The following is an 18696-nucleotide window of genomic DNA, read 5'->3' as shown; positions in this document are numbered from 1 at the left end:
TCTCTATTTCTCCATTTCTCCCCATACCGCTCTCTCTCTACATATCGCTCTCTATTTCTCCCCATACCGCTCTCTCTCTACATATCGCTCTCTATTTCTCCCCATACCGCTCTCTCTCTACATATCGCTCTCTATTTCTACCCATACCGCTCTCTCTCTACATATCGCTTTCTATTTCTACCCATACCGCTCTCTCTACATATCGCTCTCCATTTCTACCCATACCGCTCTCTCTCTACATATCGCTCTCTATTTCTACCCATACCGCTCTCTCTCTACATATCGCTCTCCATTTCTACCCATACCGCTCTCTCTCTACATATTGCTCTCTATTTCTACCCATACCGCTCTCTCTCTACATATTGCTCTCTATTTCTACCCATACCGTTCTCTCTCTACATATCGCTCTCTATTTCTACCCATACCGCTCTCTCTCTACATATCGCTCTCTATTTCTACCCATACCACTCTCTCTCTACATATCGCTCTCTATTTCTCCATTTCTACCCATACCTCTCTACCCTGCTCTCTCTCACTACCTCTAATGCCCTCCAACTCATTTGTTTCTTCTTGCCTAACTCTGGCGTTAAAATGCCTATTTACTCTGTTGCATCTTACTGCGCAATCACCAGCCCAGCAACTTCAAAACTTGATCTCCACTATAAAAAGCATTTAGACATGATCTCACATTTCTTTTAGACTAACATTTAGTTTAACAGTGGAGATTTGTATAAACCTTGCTGTCTGTCTCTCCAACATTTGCAAAAAAAAAAATCAATATTCAAATTCGACCTCCTGTCGTCCCATAGTAATGAACGTGTCAGAAGTCGGGACTAGACAGACAGGCAGCGTTTCTCAGCCAGATTAAATCATGATTCAGCTGGTATCATTTTTATGAATATATACAAAAAAATGTCAATAGAAAAAAGGTCAAACAAAATGAAGTGCATCTAGTTGGCAGTCTTCCCAGTCTGAATTGATTGTGTTAGCTGTGTTGTTGGCTAGCTCCTCTGAACAACAGTGTCCTGACAAGTGAGCACATTTACTATGCCAGGCGAAATTGCGCCTCATTAGCTTATTGTTATGGATGTATCCAAATAAATGTCACTAGAAAACAGCTTAAACAAATGCAAATGCAGCTACTGTTATTATTCTGGCTGCACTTTGACGTGTAAGTTAGCCGTAGTTGGCTAGATAGCAAGCAAGGGATAAGAACGTTGGTAGCCAGTATGGCAGATAAATACAGAACGACTGGGTCGCGTCTCTAGCAACCCTACATTTGTGTTGGGACTATATCTTGTGGAAGGATGAAATAGTATGAATAAATTAATCAAAATAAACGTTCATGAAAATGTCAATAATTGTTTTTAATATGTTGGTAACCCGTTGTATAAAAGTGATAATGCCCTCGAAGCCGGTGTTTGGCACAGGCCTAACAACACCCATGCCAATATATCCTCCAAACACCGGCTTCTCTGGAATTATCACTTAATTATTCCCTGCCCCACACTCTTTCACCTTCTCTCACCACCCACCTCTCTTTCTTTGAACAGCAGTGAGATGACATACCTCAGTCAGATGCTTATTCAAACACCTTAACTCCAGGGCTGGCACAATTACCGTGTAACTGACGGTTCTGGATGAAGACCGTCATGACAATAAAATAACAAACAGCTGACTGAAGACGGGTTGGTCGGGTATTCGTGCGGTTGAGTCCGTTGCCGTTGCTGCGATAACATGGACTCTTAAAAACAGTGATTACCAGATTCGCGGTGATGTGGTGAGCAAGAAAATACCCTCCCTCTGGCTAGAAACTCATTACAAGTTTTGAAAATCTGTTATTTTGTATTAATTTTAATCCTACCCTGTGATGTCAGAGATCATTTTGGGGGGACCTTTCATATATTTTTAACCACAGATCATAGTAACAAACTGTTTTCACATTTGTAGACACTGGTTTGGTGCTGGAGATGATGCATATGAAGTTGAAAAGTTAACTCTCCTATTTCCCCCGGACAAACACACCCACCCCTCAAGTCAGTGTGTGGTACCTTAGGTCTCTTCCAGGTGATGGTTCCTATGCGGTTGGTCTTGTAGAACAGAGACTGGTCCATAGCCGGAAACACAGAGTCTTCAAACAGGACTCGACGCTGCTGGCACTCCCTACGCAGGGAGGAATAGCCCTGGCTTTCATATGGCACCACCATCACCCTGCTGGAACACACACACACACAGTTATATACACACACATGGGATGGAAAAACACTTCTAGCAGAAACTTGAACAACTAAAACCAGAAAAAGCACGTAGAAATTATAATGCACCTATAACGTTAAATTTTAAAATAAGAGACAACTAACAATCACCTAAAGAAAAGCTTGACAACCAGGGAGAATTCAAAAATCCCGAAATAATGATTTTAGCAGTATTGACTTCGTTATTGTTTGAACAGAAGAACACTGCATTAGTCATAGAAAATGCATAGAATTGCAGGAAATTAGCTTTAAAACTGCAACATTTTTTCTCAGTTCCATGGAGAAATGTGTAGAATGATAGCCAATTTCCTATCTCACCCGCAGGGTGGGGGTGGGGATTACCAACTCAAGTCCTGTTGTAAATCAAGTTGAGAAGATTCAGATCTCCATCTCCAATATTCACCAAAGGAATGTCCTTTGTTTCAAGATACTTTTTCCCACCGAAACTCTAACACGTTCAAAAGCAAATACTGGAATAATATTTCTAACATAGAACGTGGGGAATGGTCAGAGGCGATCTATAGAACACTAATGTCATTTTGTTTGTTATTTTGTGATGTCATTAAAAATGTTAGAAAGGAAATACTGTAACTTGGAAAGAATACCCACTATATGTGTTGTCCATGTAATATGAAAAATGAATGTATTTTTGTTAAGAGGGGGGGGGGGGGGGGGGGGGTGATTTTAGGAGCCATAAGAGATAATGTAAATCAACTAACTTTGCATAGTGACAAGTCCCAACCCTGAGTGAGGTCAGAGAGCATGTCAGCCTGACAGAACCGCCCTTTCGTACCAGCTGTATAAAATTATGGGTTAACTTCTTGGTGACAGGGGGCAGTATTTTCACGTCCGGATGAAATGCATGCCCAAATTCAACTGCCTGCTACTCATCCCCAGAAGATAAGATATGCATATTATTAGTAGATTTGGATAGAAAACACTCTGAAGTTTATAAAACTGTTTGAATCATGTCTGTGAGTATAACAGAACTTATGTAGCAGGCGAAACCCATAGGAAAAACCATTCAGATTTCTTTTTTTGGGGTCACTCTCTTTTCAATTAAATTTCATTGGGAATCCAGATTTCTAAGGGACCGTCTTGCAGTTCCTACCGCTTCCAGTGGATGTCACCAGTCTTTAGAAATTGGTTGAGGTTTTTCCCTTTGTGCAATGAAGAAGTAGCCCTGTTCAAAACGAGGGTCACTTCAAGTGTACAGTTTGTTAGAGGCGCATGACCAGAAAAGTAGCGTCAGTTTGTCTTCTTCCTGTATTGAACAGATCATCCCGTCTTCAATTAGATAGATTATTTACTTTAAAAGGGGGGGGGGGGGGGGGGGGGGGAATAATAAATAAAATAAGTTGTATTACAAAAGTAGTTTGAAATGTTTTGGCAAAGTTTACAGGTAACTTTTGAGATATTTTGTCACGTTGCGCAAGTTGGAACCAGTGTTTTTCTGGATCAAACGCGGAAAACAAATGGACATTTTGGATATATATCAACGGAATTAATCGAACAAAAGGACCATTTGTGATGTTTATGGGACATATTGGAGTGCCAACAGAAGAAGTTCGTCTAAGGTAAGGCATGATTTATATTTTTATTTCTGCGTTTTGTGTCGCGCCTGCATGGTTGAAATATGTTCTCTCTTTTGTTTACGGAGGTGCTATCCTCAGATAATAGCATTGTTTGCTTTCGCCGAAAAGCCTTTTTGAAATCTGACATGTTGGCTGGATTCACAACACGTGTAGCTTTAATTTGGTATCTTACATGTGTGATTGCATGAAAGTTTGATTTTTATAGTAATTTATTTGAATTTGGCGCTCTGCATTTTCTCTGGCTTTTGGCTAGCGTCCCACATATTCCAGAGAGGCCTTTCTGGTCTTAGGTGTTCCGCTAGCGACCCACCTCGACAAAATCAGGTGAAATTGCAGAGTGCCAAATTCAAAATACAGAAATAGTCATAATAAACATTCAGAAAAAATACAAGTGTTATACATCAGCTTAAAGATTAACTTCTTGTTAAAAAAAAGGATTTACGGCGAAAGTATATCATGCGATTATCTGAGGACAGCATCCCACTTACAAAAGCATACAAACATTTTACAACCAAGTAAAGCAATTACAAAAGTCAGAAATAGCGATAAAATTAATCACTTACCTTTGAAGATCTTCATATGGTTGCAGTCACAAGAGTCCCAGCTACAAAATAAATGGTTGTTTTGTTAGATAAAGTCCCTCTTTATATCCCAAAGTTTTGTTGGCGCGTTTTGTTCAGTAATCCACTGGCTCAAAGGCAGTCAAAACATGCAGACAAATACATCCTAATAGTACCGGTAAAGTTTGTCGAAACATGTCAAACGATGTTTATAATTAATCCTCAGGTTGTCAATTGTCTAAATAATCAATAATATTTCAACCGGACAATAGAGTATGCAATAGAAAGGAAAAACAATGAAGGGCGCGCACTCGGTCACGTGCGCAAACCAGCACTGCATGATTCTACAGTCCACTGAGAGAAAGGGTCTCATTCTTCTTCATTTTTCAGAAAACAAGCCTGAAACAATGTCTAAAGACAGTTGACGTCTAGTGGAAGCCACAGGAACTGCAATCTGGGTCCTAACCCATTAGATACTCTATAGGCATTCAATTGAAAATACCCACATCAAAAAAATCCCACCTCCTGGATGGATTTTCCTCAGGTTGCCATATCAGTTGTTATACTCACAGACATTATTTTAACAGTTTTGGAAACTTTAGTGTTTTCTATCCTAATCTACCAATTATATACACTGCTCAAAAAAAATAAAGGGAACACCAAAATAACACAATCCTAGATCTGAATGAATTAAATATTCTTATTGATTACTTTTTTCTTTACATAGTTGAATGTGCTGACAACAAAATCATACAAAAATGATCAATGGAAATCAAATGTATCAACCCATGGAGGTCTGGATTTGGAGTCACACTCAAAATTAAAGTGGAAAACCACACTACAGGCTGATCCAACTTTGATGTAATGTCCTTAAAACAAGTCAAAATGAGGTACAGTAGTGTGTGTGTGGCCTCCACGTGCCTGTATGACCTCCCTACAGTGCCTGGGCATGCTCCTGATGAGGTGGCAGATGGTCTCCTGAGGGATCTCCTCCAAGACCTGGACTAAAGCATCCAACTCCTGGACAGTCTGTGGTGAAATGTGGCGTTGGTGGATGGAGCGAGACATGATGTCCCAGATGTGCTCAATTGGATTCAGGTCTGGGGAACGGGCGGGCCAGTCCATAGCATCAATGCCTTCCTCTTGCAGGAACTGCTGACAAACTCCAGCCACATGAGGTCTAGCATCGTCTTGCATTAGGAGGAACCCAGGGCCAACCGCACCAGCATATGGTCTCACAAGGGGTCTGAGGATCTCATCTTGGTACCTACAGTGCCCTGCGAAAGTATTTGGCCCCCTTGAACTTTGCGACCTTTTGCCACATTTCAGGCTTCAAACATAAAGATATAAAACTGTATTTTTTTGTGAAGAATCAACAACAAGTGGGACACAATCATGAAGTGGAACGACATTTATTGGATATTTCAAACTTTTTTAACAAATCAAAAACTGAAAAATTGGGCGTGCAAAATTATTCAGCCCCCTTAAGTTAATACTTTGTAGCGCCACCTTTTGCTGCGATTACAGCTGTAAGTCGCTTGGGGTATGTCTCTATCAGTTTTGCACATCGAGAGACTGAAATTTTTTCCCATTCCTCCTTGCAAAACAGCTCGAGCTCAGTGAGGTTGGATGGAGAGCATTTGTGAACAGCAGTTTTCAGTTCTTTCCACAGATTCTCGATTGGATTCAGGTCTGGACTTTGACTTGGCCCTTCTAACACCTGGATATGTTTATTTTTGAACCATTCCATTGTAGATGTTGCTTTATGTTTTGGATCATTGTCTTGTTGGTAAACAAATCTCCGTCCAAGTCTCAAGTCTTTTGCAGACTCCATCAGGTTCTTCCACAATGGTCCTGTATTTGGCTCCATCCATCTTCCCATCAATTTTAACCATCTTCCCTGTCCCTGCTGAAGAAAAGCAGGCCCAAACCATGATGCTGCCACCACCATGTTTGACAGTGGGTATGGTGTGTTCAGGGTGATGAGCTGTGTTGCTTTTACACCAAACATAACGTTTTGCATTGTTGCCAAAAAGTTCAATTTTGGTTTCTTCTGACCAGAGCACCTTCTTCCACATGTTTGGTGTGTCTCCCAGGTGGCTTGTGGCAAACTTTAAACAACACTTTTTATGGATATCTTTAAGAAATGGCTTTCTTCTTGCCACTCTTCCATAAAGGCCAGATTTGTGCAATATACGACTGATTGTTGTCCTATGGACAGAGTCTCCCACCTCAGCTGTAGATCTCTGCAGTTCATCCAGAGTGATCATGGGCCTCTTGGCTGTATCTCTGATCAGTCTTCTCCTTGTATGAGCTGAAAGTTGGGACGGCCAGGTCTTGGTAGATTTGCAGTGGTCTGATACTCCTTCCATTTCAATATTATCGCTTGCACAGTGCTCCTTGGGATGTTTAAAGCTTGGGAAATCTTTTTGTATCCAAATCCGGCTTTAAACTTCTTCACAACAGTATCTCGGACCTGCCTGGTGTGTTCCTTGTTCTTCATGATGCTCTCTGCGCTTTTAACGGACCTCTGAGACTATCACAGTGCAGGTGCATTTATACGGAGACTTGATTACACACAGGTGGATTGTATTTATCATCATTAGTCATTTAGGTCAACATTGGATCATTCAGAGATCCTCACTGAACTTCTGGAGAGAGTTTGCTGCACTGAAAGTAAAGGGGCTGAATAATTTTGCACGCCCAATTTTTCAGTTTTTGATTTGTTAAAAAAGTTTGAAATATCCAATAAATGTCGTTCCACTTCATGATTGTGTCCCACTTGTTGATTCTTCACAAAAAAATACAGTTCTATATATTTACGTTTGAAGCCTGAAATATGGCAAAAGGTTGCAAAGTTCAAGGGGGCCGAATACTTTCGCAAGGCACTGTAATTGGCAGTCAGGCTACCTCTGGCGAGCACATGGAGGGCTGTGCGGCCCCCCAAAGAAATGCCACCCCACACCATGACTGACACACTGCCAAACCGGTCATGCTGGAGGATGTTGCAGGCAGCAGAACGTTCTCCACAGCGTCTCCAGACTGTCACGTCTGTCACATGTGCTCAGTGTGAACCTGCTTTCATCTGTAAAGAGCACAGGGTGCCAGTGGCGAATTTGCCAATCTTGGTGTTCTCTGGCAAACGCCAAACGTCCTGCACGGTGTTGGGCTGTAAGCACAACCCCCACCTGTGGACATCGGGCCCTCATACCACCCTCATGGAGTCTGTTTCTGACCGTTTGAGCAGACACATGGACATTTGTGGCCTGCTGGAGGTCATTTTGCAGGGCTCTGGCAGTGCTCGTCCTGCTCCGCCTTGCACAAAGGCGGAGGTAGCGGTCCTGCTGCTGGGTTGTTGCCCTCCTAAGGCCTCCTCCATGTCTCCTGATGTACTGGCCTGTCTCCTGGTAGCGCCTCCATGCTCTGGACACTACACTGACAGACACAGCAAACCTTCTTGCCACAGCTCGCATTGATGTGCCATCCTGGATGAGCTGCACTACCTGAGCCACTTGTGTGGGTTGTAGACTCCATATCATGCTACCACTAGAGTGAAAGCACCGCCAGCATTCAAGTGACCAAAACATCAGCCAGGAAGCATAGGAACTGAGAAGTGGTCTGTGGTCACCACCTGCAGAACCACTCCTTTATTGGGGGTGTCTTGCTAATTGCCTATAATTTCCACCTGTTGTCTATTCCATTTGCACAACAGCATGTGACATTTATTGTCAAGCAGTGTTGCTTCCTAAGTGGACAGTTTAATTTCACAGAAGTGTGATTGACTTAGAGTTACATTGTGTTGTTTAAGTGTTCCCTTTATTTTTTTGAGCAGTGTATTTACTTTGGGCACGCTTTTCATCCAGACGTCGAAATACTGCCCCCAAGCCATAAGAAGTTAAAGAACCGCTCTCGCGGTGCCCCAGATCCTAATGAGTTAATTGTTACATTATTAATTTGGTAACAATTAAACAGTTAGGTAATTAGATAAATAACAGGATAGTCCCTTTTTGATCGAGAAGAAACCCTGGTATCGGTAGCACAGGAGGTTGGTGGACGGCTCATGGTAATGGCTGGAGCAGAATAGTATCAAACATGTTTTTGATGGTTTTGCTCCGGCAATTATTATGAGCCGTTCTCCCCCCGCAGCCACCAGTGAGGAGGGGAAAGGAGAAGGGAGTGGTCGGTTCGCAACAGCTAGAAGTACTAACTACACTGAACAAAAATACCTTAGCTTTAAGGCTACATTTTTGTGGTGGGGAGTCTATGAGATTTATGCCAAGAAGAAGGCAAACAAGAGAAGGGGGTTTGTGTGTGCGTGTGTGTGTGAGTGAGACAGAGTCCTATTATCTACATTGTACACTGACTCCTCCCATTGAAAGTAGAGCAAAATAAGCACGGTTGTTAAAGGATATCCTCTTATTCAACACACACCATATGAGTCACACCATAACAACATAATTCTCCAATCATGTGACACATTCAGACAAGAGACACTCCTAGTCTACCCATGGATCACTGGGAGTAACCCGATCCACCTCTAATGTTAGATCAGAGGTTCCCAGACCTTTTAGCAGTGTGCTTAGCATAGAGTATGTCTGCTAAACACACACAAACTGCTACAGTTCACTGGTCTGACAGTCAACAGGACTCTCTGGTAGTCATGGAGATGCTTATTGGACAAAGTCAGGCAGTCTGTAATCATGTTAGTGTTTGACAAGCCTGTTAGAGACAGAACACACACTACACAATGCAGACAAACACTATGCACACTAGTACACACACAGGGTTTACCATAGACCTCTCCTGGAGAAGAGAGGGGAAAGAAGAGGGATGAAGGGAGTGGTCAGTTCACAACAGCTAGCAGTACTAACTACACTGAACAAAAATAAACAGAACATGTAAAGTGTTAGTCCCATGTTTCATGAGCTAAAATAAAAAATCCCAGAAATGTTCCACAAGCACAAAAAGCTTTTTCTCTCAAATTTGGGTCACTAATTTTTTTACGTCCCTGTTGGTGAGCATTTGTCCTTTGCCAAGATAATCCATCCACCTGACAGGTTTGGCATGTCAAGAAGCTGATTAAACAGCATGATCATTACACAAGGTGCACCTTGTGCAGGGGACAATAAAAGGCCACTCTAAAATGTGCAGTTTTGTCACACAACACAATGCCACAGGCGTCTCAAGTTGAGGGAGAGTACAATTGGCATGCTGACTGCAAGAATGTCCACCAGAGCTGTTGCCAGATAATTGAATGTTAACTTCTCTACCATAAGCTGCCTCCAACATTGTTTAAAAAAAAAAAACGTTTTAAAAAAAGCCACATTTTCTATTTCACCTTTATTTAACCAGGTAGGTTAGTTGAGAACAAGTTCTCATTTACAACTGCGTCCTGGCCAAGATAAAGCAAAGCAGTGCGACACAAACAACAACAAAAACAAACATACAGTCAATAATACAATAGAAAAAAAGTATATATATACAGTGTGTGCAAATGAGGTAGGATAAGGGAGGTAAGGCAATACATAGGCCATGGTGGTGAAGTAATTACAATATAGCAATTAAACACTGGAATGGTAGATGTGCAGAAGATGAATGTGCAAGTCGAGATACTGGGGTGCAAAGGAGCAAAATAAATACGGGTGGGTGCTGCTATGGTGACCAGTGAGCTGAGATAAGGCGGGGCTTTACCTAGCAAAGACTTATAGATGATCTGGAGCCAGTGGGTTTGGCAACGAATATGAAGCGAGGGCCAGCCAACGAGAGCATATAGGTCGCAGTGGTCGGTAGAATATGGTGTTTTGGTGGTAAAATGGATGGCACTGTGATAGACTGCATCCAATTTGCTGAGTAGAGTGTTGGAGGCTATTTTGTAAATTACATCGCCAAAGTCAAGGATCGGTAGGATAGTCAGTTTTACGAGGGTATGTTTGGCAGCATGAGTGAAGGGTGCTTTGTTTGCGAAATAGGAAGCCGATTCTAGATTTAATTTTGGATTGAATATGCTTAAATGCGAGTCTGGAAGGAGAGTTTACAGTCTAACCAGACACCTAGGTATTTGTAGTTGTCCACATATTCTAAGTCAGAACCGTCCAGAGCAGTGATGCTGGACGGGTGGGCAGGTGTGGGCAGCGATCGGTTGAAGAGCACGCATTTAATTTTACTTGCATTTAAGAGCAGTTGGAGGCCACGGAAGGAGAGTTGTATGGCATTGAAGCGCGTCTGGAGGTTATCTAACACAGTGTCCAAAGAAGGGCCAGAAATATACAGAATGGTGTCGTCTGTGTATAGGTGGATCAGAGAATCACCAGCAGCAAGAGCGACATCATTGATGTATATAGAATGTATACAGAGGCAGTACGTCCAACTGGCATCACTACTGCAGACCACGTGTAACCATGCCAGACCAGGACTTCCACACCCGGCTTCATCATCTGTGGGATCGTCTGAGGAGGGTTGGGGGTGCTGAGGAGTATTTCTGTCTGTCTTTTGCGGAGAAAAACTCATTCTGATTGGCTGGGCCTGGCTCCCCAGTGGGTGCATCTCTGCCCTGTCATGTGAAATCCATAGATTAGGGCCTCATGAATGTATTTCAATTGACTGATTTCCTTATATGAACTGTAACTCAGTAAAATCTTTGAAATTGTTGCATGTTGCATTTATATTTAGTTCTGTGTATACTACTACAGGAATACTGTATGCAGTTCAGTCAAGCACTGCTACTGGTTGGACTTAGTCTACTGGAGGTCTAGATGGAGCTGTCACTGGTACTACCTATACCCATTTCTTCCTTACAAATCTGAGGGAGTAGGAACTAGGGAAGGGGACTACGGGTATGAATGGAACATGGCCAGCCTAGCTGTGGGTTCTGTCTGGGAAGGGGACTATTGGGTACTGTCAAAATCACTACTACTCTCTGTCCCCTCCAAATCCATCTCTATCGCGCTCATTCTCTTCGTCCTTTTACGTACATTCTTCTTCCCGTTTGCGCCGCCTGTTTGTTTTCATTCTGTCTCACTGTCAGTCTCTTTCCTTTCTTTCTCCATTCGTTCTATCCCAAACTCATCATGTATCACTCTTTGTATCTATCTTTACCACTAGAAAGACCAACAGTAGCCTAATCATGATCCACCTGTCTCAATCAATGAGAGAAGATTTGAAATAGACAAGATGGCAGCATACTCATAGTTGGATTACATCACGGAGCAAAACATGTATTTAATAACGGAGCATTTTCTAAAATTCAAAACGAACCACCTGCAACTGGACTTAAACATTTTAGAAGATACATGTTTAGCTGAACCGAGAACGAAGATAGTATCACCAAGTTAAGTCTAAAATGCTCTGTGCTACGCCAAACAGTAGAGGCTAATGGAGCATCACATTAGCCCATTACAATCTGCTAGCTACTCTAACCACAACACCAACCCAATGTTAGCCGAGGCTGTGACTGGCACGACGTGTGGGTGTTCTTCAGGCATAACACCGTAACAGACATGGCAGTCTGACTGAACTGGCAGAGACAAACTATACTACAACCGTGGCTTTGTTCACAGTTCTGTCCCATTGAACAGTGAAGTCCTACATGACTCATCAGGCTTTAGAACTTCTGAGGAGAAGTGAGGTGGAGAGAGAAAGAATGTCAGGATTCATAACAGACCTCCACAGCCTGGGCCAAAGGTAGTAGCTCTGCTCAGTTAGTCTAAACACTACTGGAATTGTAAACACATTGTACAGATGCTGCAGCTGCTGGGAGGAAACTCTTACTAAAAAAGGATTGCGGTTTTGAACCTGCATTAAACGTGCCGTACCTGCAGTCCACTATGGTATTTTGGAAGCAGTAATTGCAGAACAGCTGCAGTTAGACTTATAAATTACTGAGGAAAAAAATAATTAATTTTGGATGCAGTTACACTGCACTCTGACTGCAATCATTTTTTGTATTCTGCTCTCCAGCCACACACACACACACGGGAATAGTAGGCAATTTAACTGAAATGACGCGCGAAAACACGTGTTTTATACTTGCTGAACACAGTTGGTGGCCAAGTAAAAGTAAACTCCATGATGTACTGTACTTCACAATAACGGAGTTGCACAACGACTTGTATGGGCGGACTAGAGTTCTGACATCACATAAAATCACGTTTATTTTTTAAAAAGTCCTGTTTTTGATTTTAGGTTACGCCCGAGCTCCAGTCCACGCTCAACTCCGTTGATGTGAAGTAGGCCTACATCATGGAATATCATTTTACTTGGCTGACGGTTGGTAAAATCGTATGCTCTAGAAAAGTTCAGATACGTTTACACACATTCAAATGTATCCATATTTGCTGTAGGCTATGCTCGAGAAAAGTTGAAGTATGTTCATCCATCGTCAAACCGACTGTCTGCTTTAATTAGCCTAGTTTACCTTGGAAGAGTTGACTCCCTCGATGACGTATTCGTTTCTGTCCTACTGGGGCTTCAGTCGGAGTGATCCCTTGTTCCCTCCCGGTGGCTGCTCTTCTGGTGCATGAGCTCCTCGGGACTCACTTGCTGTCTCTTTATCTCTCTCTCACACACACACACACAGGGGAGGGTGTCTTAACGGCTGGAGCTGAGCTCAAGCTACTCTGGTTCCCTGACTATGTTGATCCGAAACATGTGGTGTTTTATTTTAGTGCCTACTGCTCCAGTGACATGATGAAGTTGAAATCAAAGCTCTTAAATATTAACTGGAGCCAACTGTTTTTCATATAAAACATTTGAGAATAAATATAGTCTATTTTTGCCTAGTCATTTAAAAAAAATGTGTGACGTTTATCTTACTTGGACCCCATTTCCGTTAGATTGTGGGCAAAACGCCTCACCTCACTCTTCATAAAGAATTTCCACTCCTAAAACAACTTCGCAAACCAATATATATATTTTTCAGAATTAGGTCTAATTCGTTTCAAAACGCACAAATAAATATATAATGTTGGTGTACAATGTTTTCGAAGATGTATGCCTGCACTGTAGCATGCGCTTAGGCTGCGTTTACACAAGCAGCCCAATTCTGATCTTTTTACACCAACTGTCTGTTTGAACAAATCTAATTGCAGCCAGTATACAGCAGCCACTATGCAGCAGATCGGTCAATTTGGCATTCTGGAAACAATGTAAAACTTTCATCTAACCAGTACAGTTTGTTTGGAAACAACATGTTTTTCACGTCTGTGGTATTTACAGTACTGCAGCGCCCTCCGGTGGCCATTGGGTGAAACGACAGCAGCGAAATGTACTGTGGAGTAGAGCCAGTGACCGAGGTGACGCTGTGTCATTAATGTTTAACCCCAAGGTACCGGAGTCACCGGACATATGAAAAGTCATGTGAGAAACTGCACTTTACACTATACTGAACTGAAGAAAGACAACATTCACATCCGACAACGGGGGAGATGGACATGAAACATCTAACTTGTTCATTTAATTTAAGACGGTTTGTTGTATAAGGAGATATACAGAACAAACTACACAGTAAGTCATAATGATATTGTGATGAGGATCATTGTATTGTAATATTATTTTTCCCAGAAGACTATTACTTATTCACACAATGTGTTTCAATGAAGGACTATGCCAAGAGAAACTATATCAAATACTTGTTTGATTGGTTAATTGATTTATTGATTGATTGCTTTATTATTTGTTGAATATAAAAACATGTTACTTGTCATCGGTCCATATCTGATGAGGTATTTGTGGCATTCTGAGAAACATTGTCCTTATTGTGTGTGTGTGTGTAGAGTTGTGGGAATGGGAAGAATTCTGGGGTCTCTGCTACCAGCAGCTCTGCTGATTGGCTCAGCCCTCTGTATGGGTGTGGTCAGTCTAACCCTAAGCCACACCTCTAGGGTCAGAGTTCACAAAGGGAGGAGCCTCACACTGACCTGCATGAACACAACACATGCAGGTGAGATAAAACACACACACAAAAGACTACCTTTGTGGAATGCCACGTACCCCTGTTATACTGGTGTGTGTGTGTGTGTGTGTGTGTAGGAGTGGTCCAGTACTGGCACACCCCTTTCGGTCGGGTCCAGAACAGCAGTCTTCATGCCAACCAGAAGGATGTGATTTCTATGCAACGAGATGGTAGCCTGCGGATCCACATTGCTTCTCCTCACCACAGCGGGCTGTACTACTGCCTCCTACTGGCCGGAGGACAAACTACACTCACACCCTACCTGCTGTAAGCACTGTTGTAAGGCAGTCATGTTGTGTTAATACAGTAGTGCACTATATAATAGGGTGCCATTTGGGACTCATACATTCATTCACTCTTTACCTCCCTCAGGACTGCCAGCAGTTCACAGGACCATGCTGTCGAACACAGGCGGGCGGTCAGGAGTATTCTGGGTGGTCATGCAGAGGAGAGGAATGTTACCGTGGTTTCTGACGGTGTGTTTGCGGCGGCGGTGGCAGCATCAGTAATGGTGACGTTCCTGGTGGGGTTCAGCTCTGGAGCTTTGAGCAGGACATTACTGGACAGGTGCATTGCTTTGTCTACCTATATTAAACATTTATTCAACTGTTAGTCAACATCTATTCCCCTTTATTTTACATTCGATGAAGATGAAGTTCAGTATCTTCTTCATGTTAGATGGGTCCTCACCCTGAAAGTAGAATATGGGCCAGGAGAAACTAAATCATGGTTAGTTGAAACTTGTAATGGTTGTTTAAAGAAAACCGAACCATGGATTCGTTTCTCTTGGCCCATAGACTGCTTTCCGTGACAGTAGTATAGCTGTAAAACACTGAACTCCCCATTTAAACAGCATCAATATTAAATACAGATATATTTTACCACAACTCCTCTCTAAGGTGTGTGAATTGGGTGCGTTCGCTAGGACAGGAACGTCGTAACCATGGTGAAACAGTCAGCGTGGTATTCCGGAAGGATGTGGAACAAGAGGATGAGGATTACCCTGCCTCGACGACAAGCGTTACCATGGAGAATGTAAGCCCATCTCCACCAGCCAAACCTCAGAGAAGCTTCAGGGGCAAACATCATGAAGAGACTGCTTACCTGGAGGGCTGCTACCAGGGGAGAGGAGAGGAAGGGAGGGAGAGGGGAGGAGAAGAGGGGAGAGAGAGGGGAGGAGAGGAAGGGAGGGAGAGGGGAGGAGAGGAAGGGAGGGAGAGGGGAGGAGAGGAAGGGAGGGAGAGGGGAGGAGAGGAAGGGAGGGAGAGGGGAGGAGAGGAAGGGAGGGAGAGGGGAGGAAAGGAAGGGAGGGAGAGGGGAGGAGAGGAAGGGAGGGAGAGGGGAGGAGAGGAAGGGAGGGAGAGGGGAGGAGAAGAGGGGAGGGAGGTGGGAGGCAGCACAGATGGAAAAGAGAAGAGCAGGAGAGTGAGGGAGGAAGAAAGGAGTGACAGTGAGGAAGGGAGAGAGGGAAAGGAGGGGAGGAATGAAAGTGACAGGGAGGAAGGAAGAAGAGAGAGTGAGGAAGGGAGAGAGGGAAAGGAGGGGAGGACAGAGTGTAAGGAGACAGAGAGTGATGGAAAGATTGAAGAGGGAGGATTTAGAGGTGATAGTAGCAGTGATTCAGAAGAAGGGTCTGTTGGGGTGAGAGAGGGGGGAGTGGAGAGGCAGGGGGAGGGATCAGCTGGAGAAGAGAGGTCTTCTCCTCCCCGGCCCGCCAGACAGAGCCGTGTGATTCGTCTGTACCAGTACGATGAGGAGGGGCATCGCTATAGTCACCTGCCAAACCCCGTCCCCATGGAACGTACTTCCCCTGCTCCACAGGCCAAGCAACGCTCGCTGTCCCTCACCAGGCTCAACACCATCATGGCTGCTGCCACCGCCAGCCCCATGGACCCACAGAACCCCCTGGGCCGAGACTCAGACCCCCAGGACTCAGACCCTGAGGAGAGGGATACAGCCAGTCCAGCCAGCCCATCCCAGGGCCAGGAGAGACCAGTCTTTCAACTGGAGATATGACATACAAGATCTAGGCCTGTATACATAAAGTGTCTCAGAGTAGAGCTGCTGATAAATGATCCAGTCCTAACCTGTCCATATAATCTTAATCATTATGATATAAAAGGCAAAACTGGTTCAAGATCAGCCCTCCTAAACTTGATAGATGCAGCCCGAGCAAAAAGATCTGGGTCATGTTCAGTCAGGCATACAGAGACAATGTACCAAAATGGTTTGAAACAGAAAACAAAAATGTGTGTTTCCTACTGGATAATTTTAACAGTTAGTGCCTTGGCATTTCACTCCATTATGAAACATTTTCTCAATCACAAATTCTCACACACAAATTCCTAGACACACTTAAGATTTTGACTTGTCATCACATCCAGCAGATTCCATTATTGTTTTGTAAAAGCAATTGGAAATAAAACATTACAAGTAAATGTTCAATTTGGATGATTGTGTTGCTGACCTGTTGCACCCTCAACAACCACTGTGATTATTATTATTTGGATGATTGTGTTGCTGACCTGTTGCACCCTCAACAACCACTGTGATTATTATTATTTGGATGATTGTGTTGCTGACCTGTTGCACCCTCTACAACCACTGTGATTATTATTATTTGGATGATTGTGTTGACCTGTTGCACCTTCTACAACCACTGTGATTATTATTATTTGGATGATTGTGTTGCTGACCTGTTGCACCCTCAACAACCACTGTGATTATTATTATTTGGATGATTGTGTTGACCTGTTGCACCCTCTATAACCACTGTGATTATTATTATTTGGATGATTGTGTTGCAGACCTGTTGCACCCTCTACAACCACTGTGATTATTATTATTTGGATGATTGGGTTGCTGACCTGTTGCACCTTCTACAACCACTGTGATTATTATTATTTGGATGATTGTGTTGACCTGTTGCACCCTCTACAACCACTGTGATTATTATTATTTGGATGATTGTGTTGACCTGTTGCACCCTCTACAACCACTGTGATTATTATTATTTGGATGATTGTGTTGCTGACCTGTTGCACCCTCTACAACCACTGTGATTATTATTATTTGGATGATTGTGTTGCTGACCTGTTGCACCCTCTACAACCACTGTGATTATTATTATTTGACCCTGCTGTTCATCTATGAACATTTGAACATCTTGGCCATGCACTGTTATAATCTTAACCTGACACAGCCAGAATATGACTGGCCACCCCTCAGAGCCTGGTTCCTCTCTAGGTTTCTTCCTAGGTTCCTGCCTTTCCAGGGAGTTTTTCCTAGCCACCGTGCTCCTACATCTGCATTGTTTGCTGTTTGGGGTTTTAGGCTGGGTTTCTGTATAGCACTTTGTGACATCGGCTCATGTAAAAAGGGATTTATATATACATTTGATTGATTGTTAATTTAAAGTTAGTCCCTGTGTATTTGGTTCTAACCTTGTCCACAGGTTATGATTGCACATAGCACTAATACGCCTGGAATAACAACTATAGTCTGGCCTATGTTAGAGTGAACAAAAATATAATGATTTGTCTGAATCACAACTGCAAGACAGGGGTACACAAATTAGAGGTAGACAATACAGGAGGAAGTGTTCAGAGGCGATTGATTAAATATTAAGCTGATGGCTAATGATTTGGGACTCGTTCGTGTTCTTTCTATTGGGTTCATTTCCCTCTATTTTATATACACCGAGTGTACAAAACATTGGGAACACCTGCTCTTTCCATAGACTGACCAGGCGAATGCAGGTGAAAGCTATGACCCCTTATTGATGTCACTTGTTAAATCCACTTCAGTGCAGATGAAGGGGAGGAGACAGGTTAAAGAAGGATTAATAAGCTTTGAGACATAGATTGTGTATGTGTGCCATTCAGAGGGTGAATGGGCAAGACAAAAGATGGTAGTAGTTGCTAGGCTCACCGGCACCAGTGTCAAGAATTGTAACGCTGCTGGGTTTTTCATGCTCAACATTTTCCGTGTGCATCAATAGTCCACCACCCAAAGGACATCCAGCCAACTTGACAACTGTGGGAATCATTGGAGTCAACATGGGTCAGCATCCCTGTGGAACGCTTTCAACCCCTTATAGTCAATTTGTCAGGGCATGGAGGCTGTTCTGAGGGCAAAACAGGGTGCAGCTCAATATTAGGAAGGTGTTCCTAATGCTTTTTACACTCCGTGTATATTTCCATACTGAGGTTGGAATAATACTGTGAAATTGTGAAAATGATGCTGCCCTTTAAGTGTAAGAGCTGTTTGCAAAGACTGCCTGAAATTTCAGCCTGTCTTGGTGGGATGAGGTTTTCGCCTGTCTGGTGACATCATCA

At 43.1% G+C, this 18696-nt stretch overlaps 1 protein-coding gene across 4 annotated transcripts in view; it reads right to left on the bottom strand.

The window, feature by feature from the left end:
* LOC110503344 (calpain-5) overlaps positions 1-13023 on the bottom strand; it is a 33137-nt gene extending 20114 nt beyond the window's left edge. The window contains exons 1-3 of one of the 4 annotated variants that reach the window (XM_036961335.1): positions 12824-13012; positions 4414-4454; positions 2052-2214 (exon numbers count right to left, since the gene is read on the bottom strand). In XM_036961335.1, the coding sequence (XP_036817230.1) occupies positions 2052-2207 (156 nt within the window). In that variant the 5' untranslated portion in view covers positions 2208-2214; positions 4414-4454; positions 12824-13012. Of the gene's footprint in view, positions 1-2051; positions 2215-4413; positions 4455-12823 lie in introns of all 4 variants that reach the window. The other 3 variants (XM_036961337.1, XM_036961334.1, XM_036961336.1) reach the window with 3 other exon arrangements.
* Positions 13024-18696: the final 5673 nt, after the last annotated feature.

The sequence above is a fragment of the Oncorhynchus mykiss genome, chromosome 24, assembly GCF_013265735.2.
Source record: "Oncorhynchus mykiss isolate Arlee chromosome 24, USDA_OmykA_1.1, whole genome shotgun sequence".
Lineage (NCBI taxonomy): Eukaryota > Metazoa > Chordata > Actinopteri > Salmoniformes > Salmonidae > Oncorhynchus > Oncorhynchus mykiss.
Note: the sequence above shows the minus strand (reverse complement) of the source record. Positions and strands in the feature narration are given on the sequence as shown.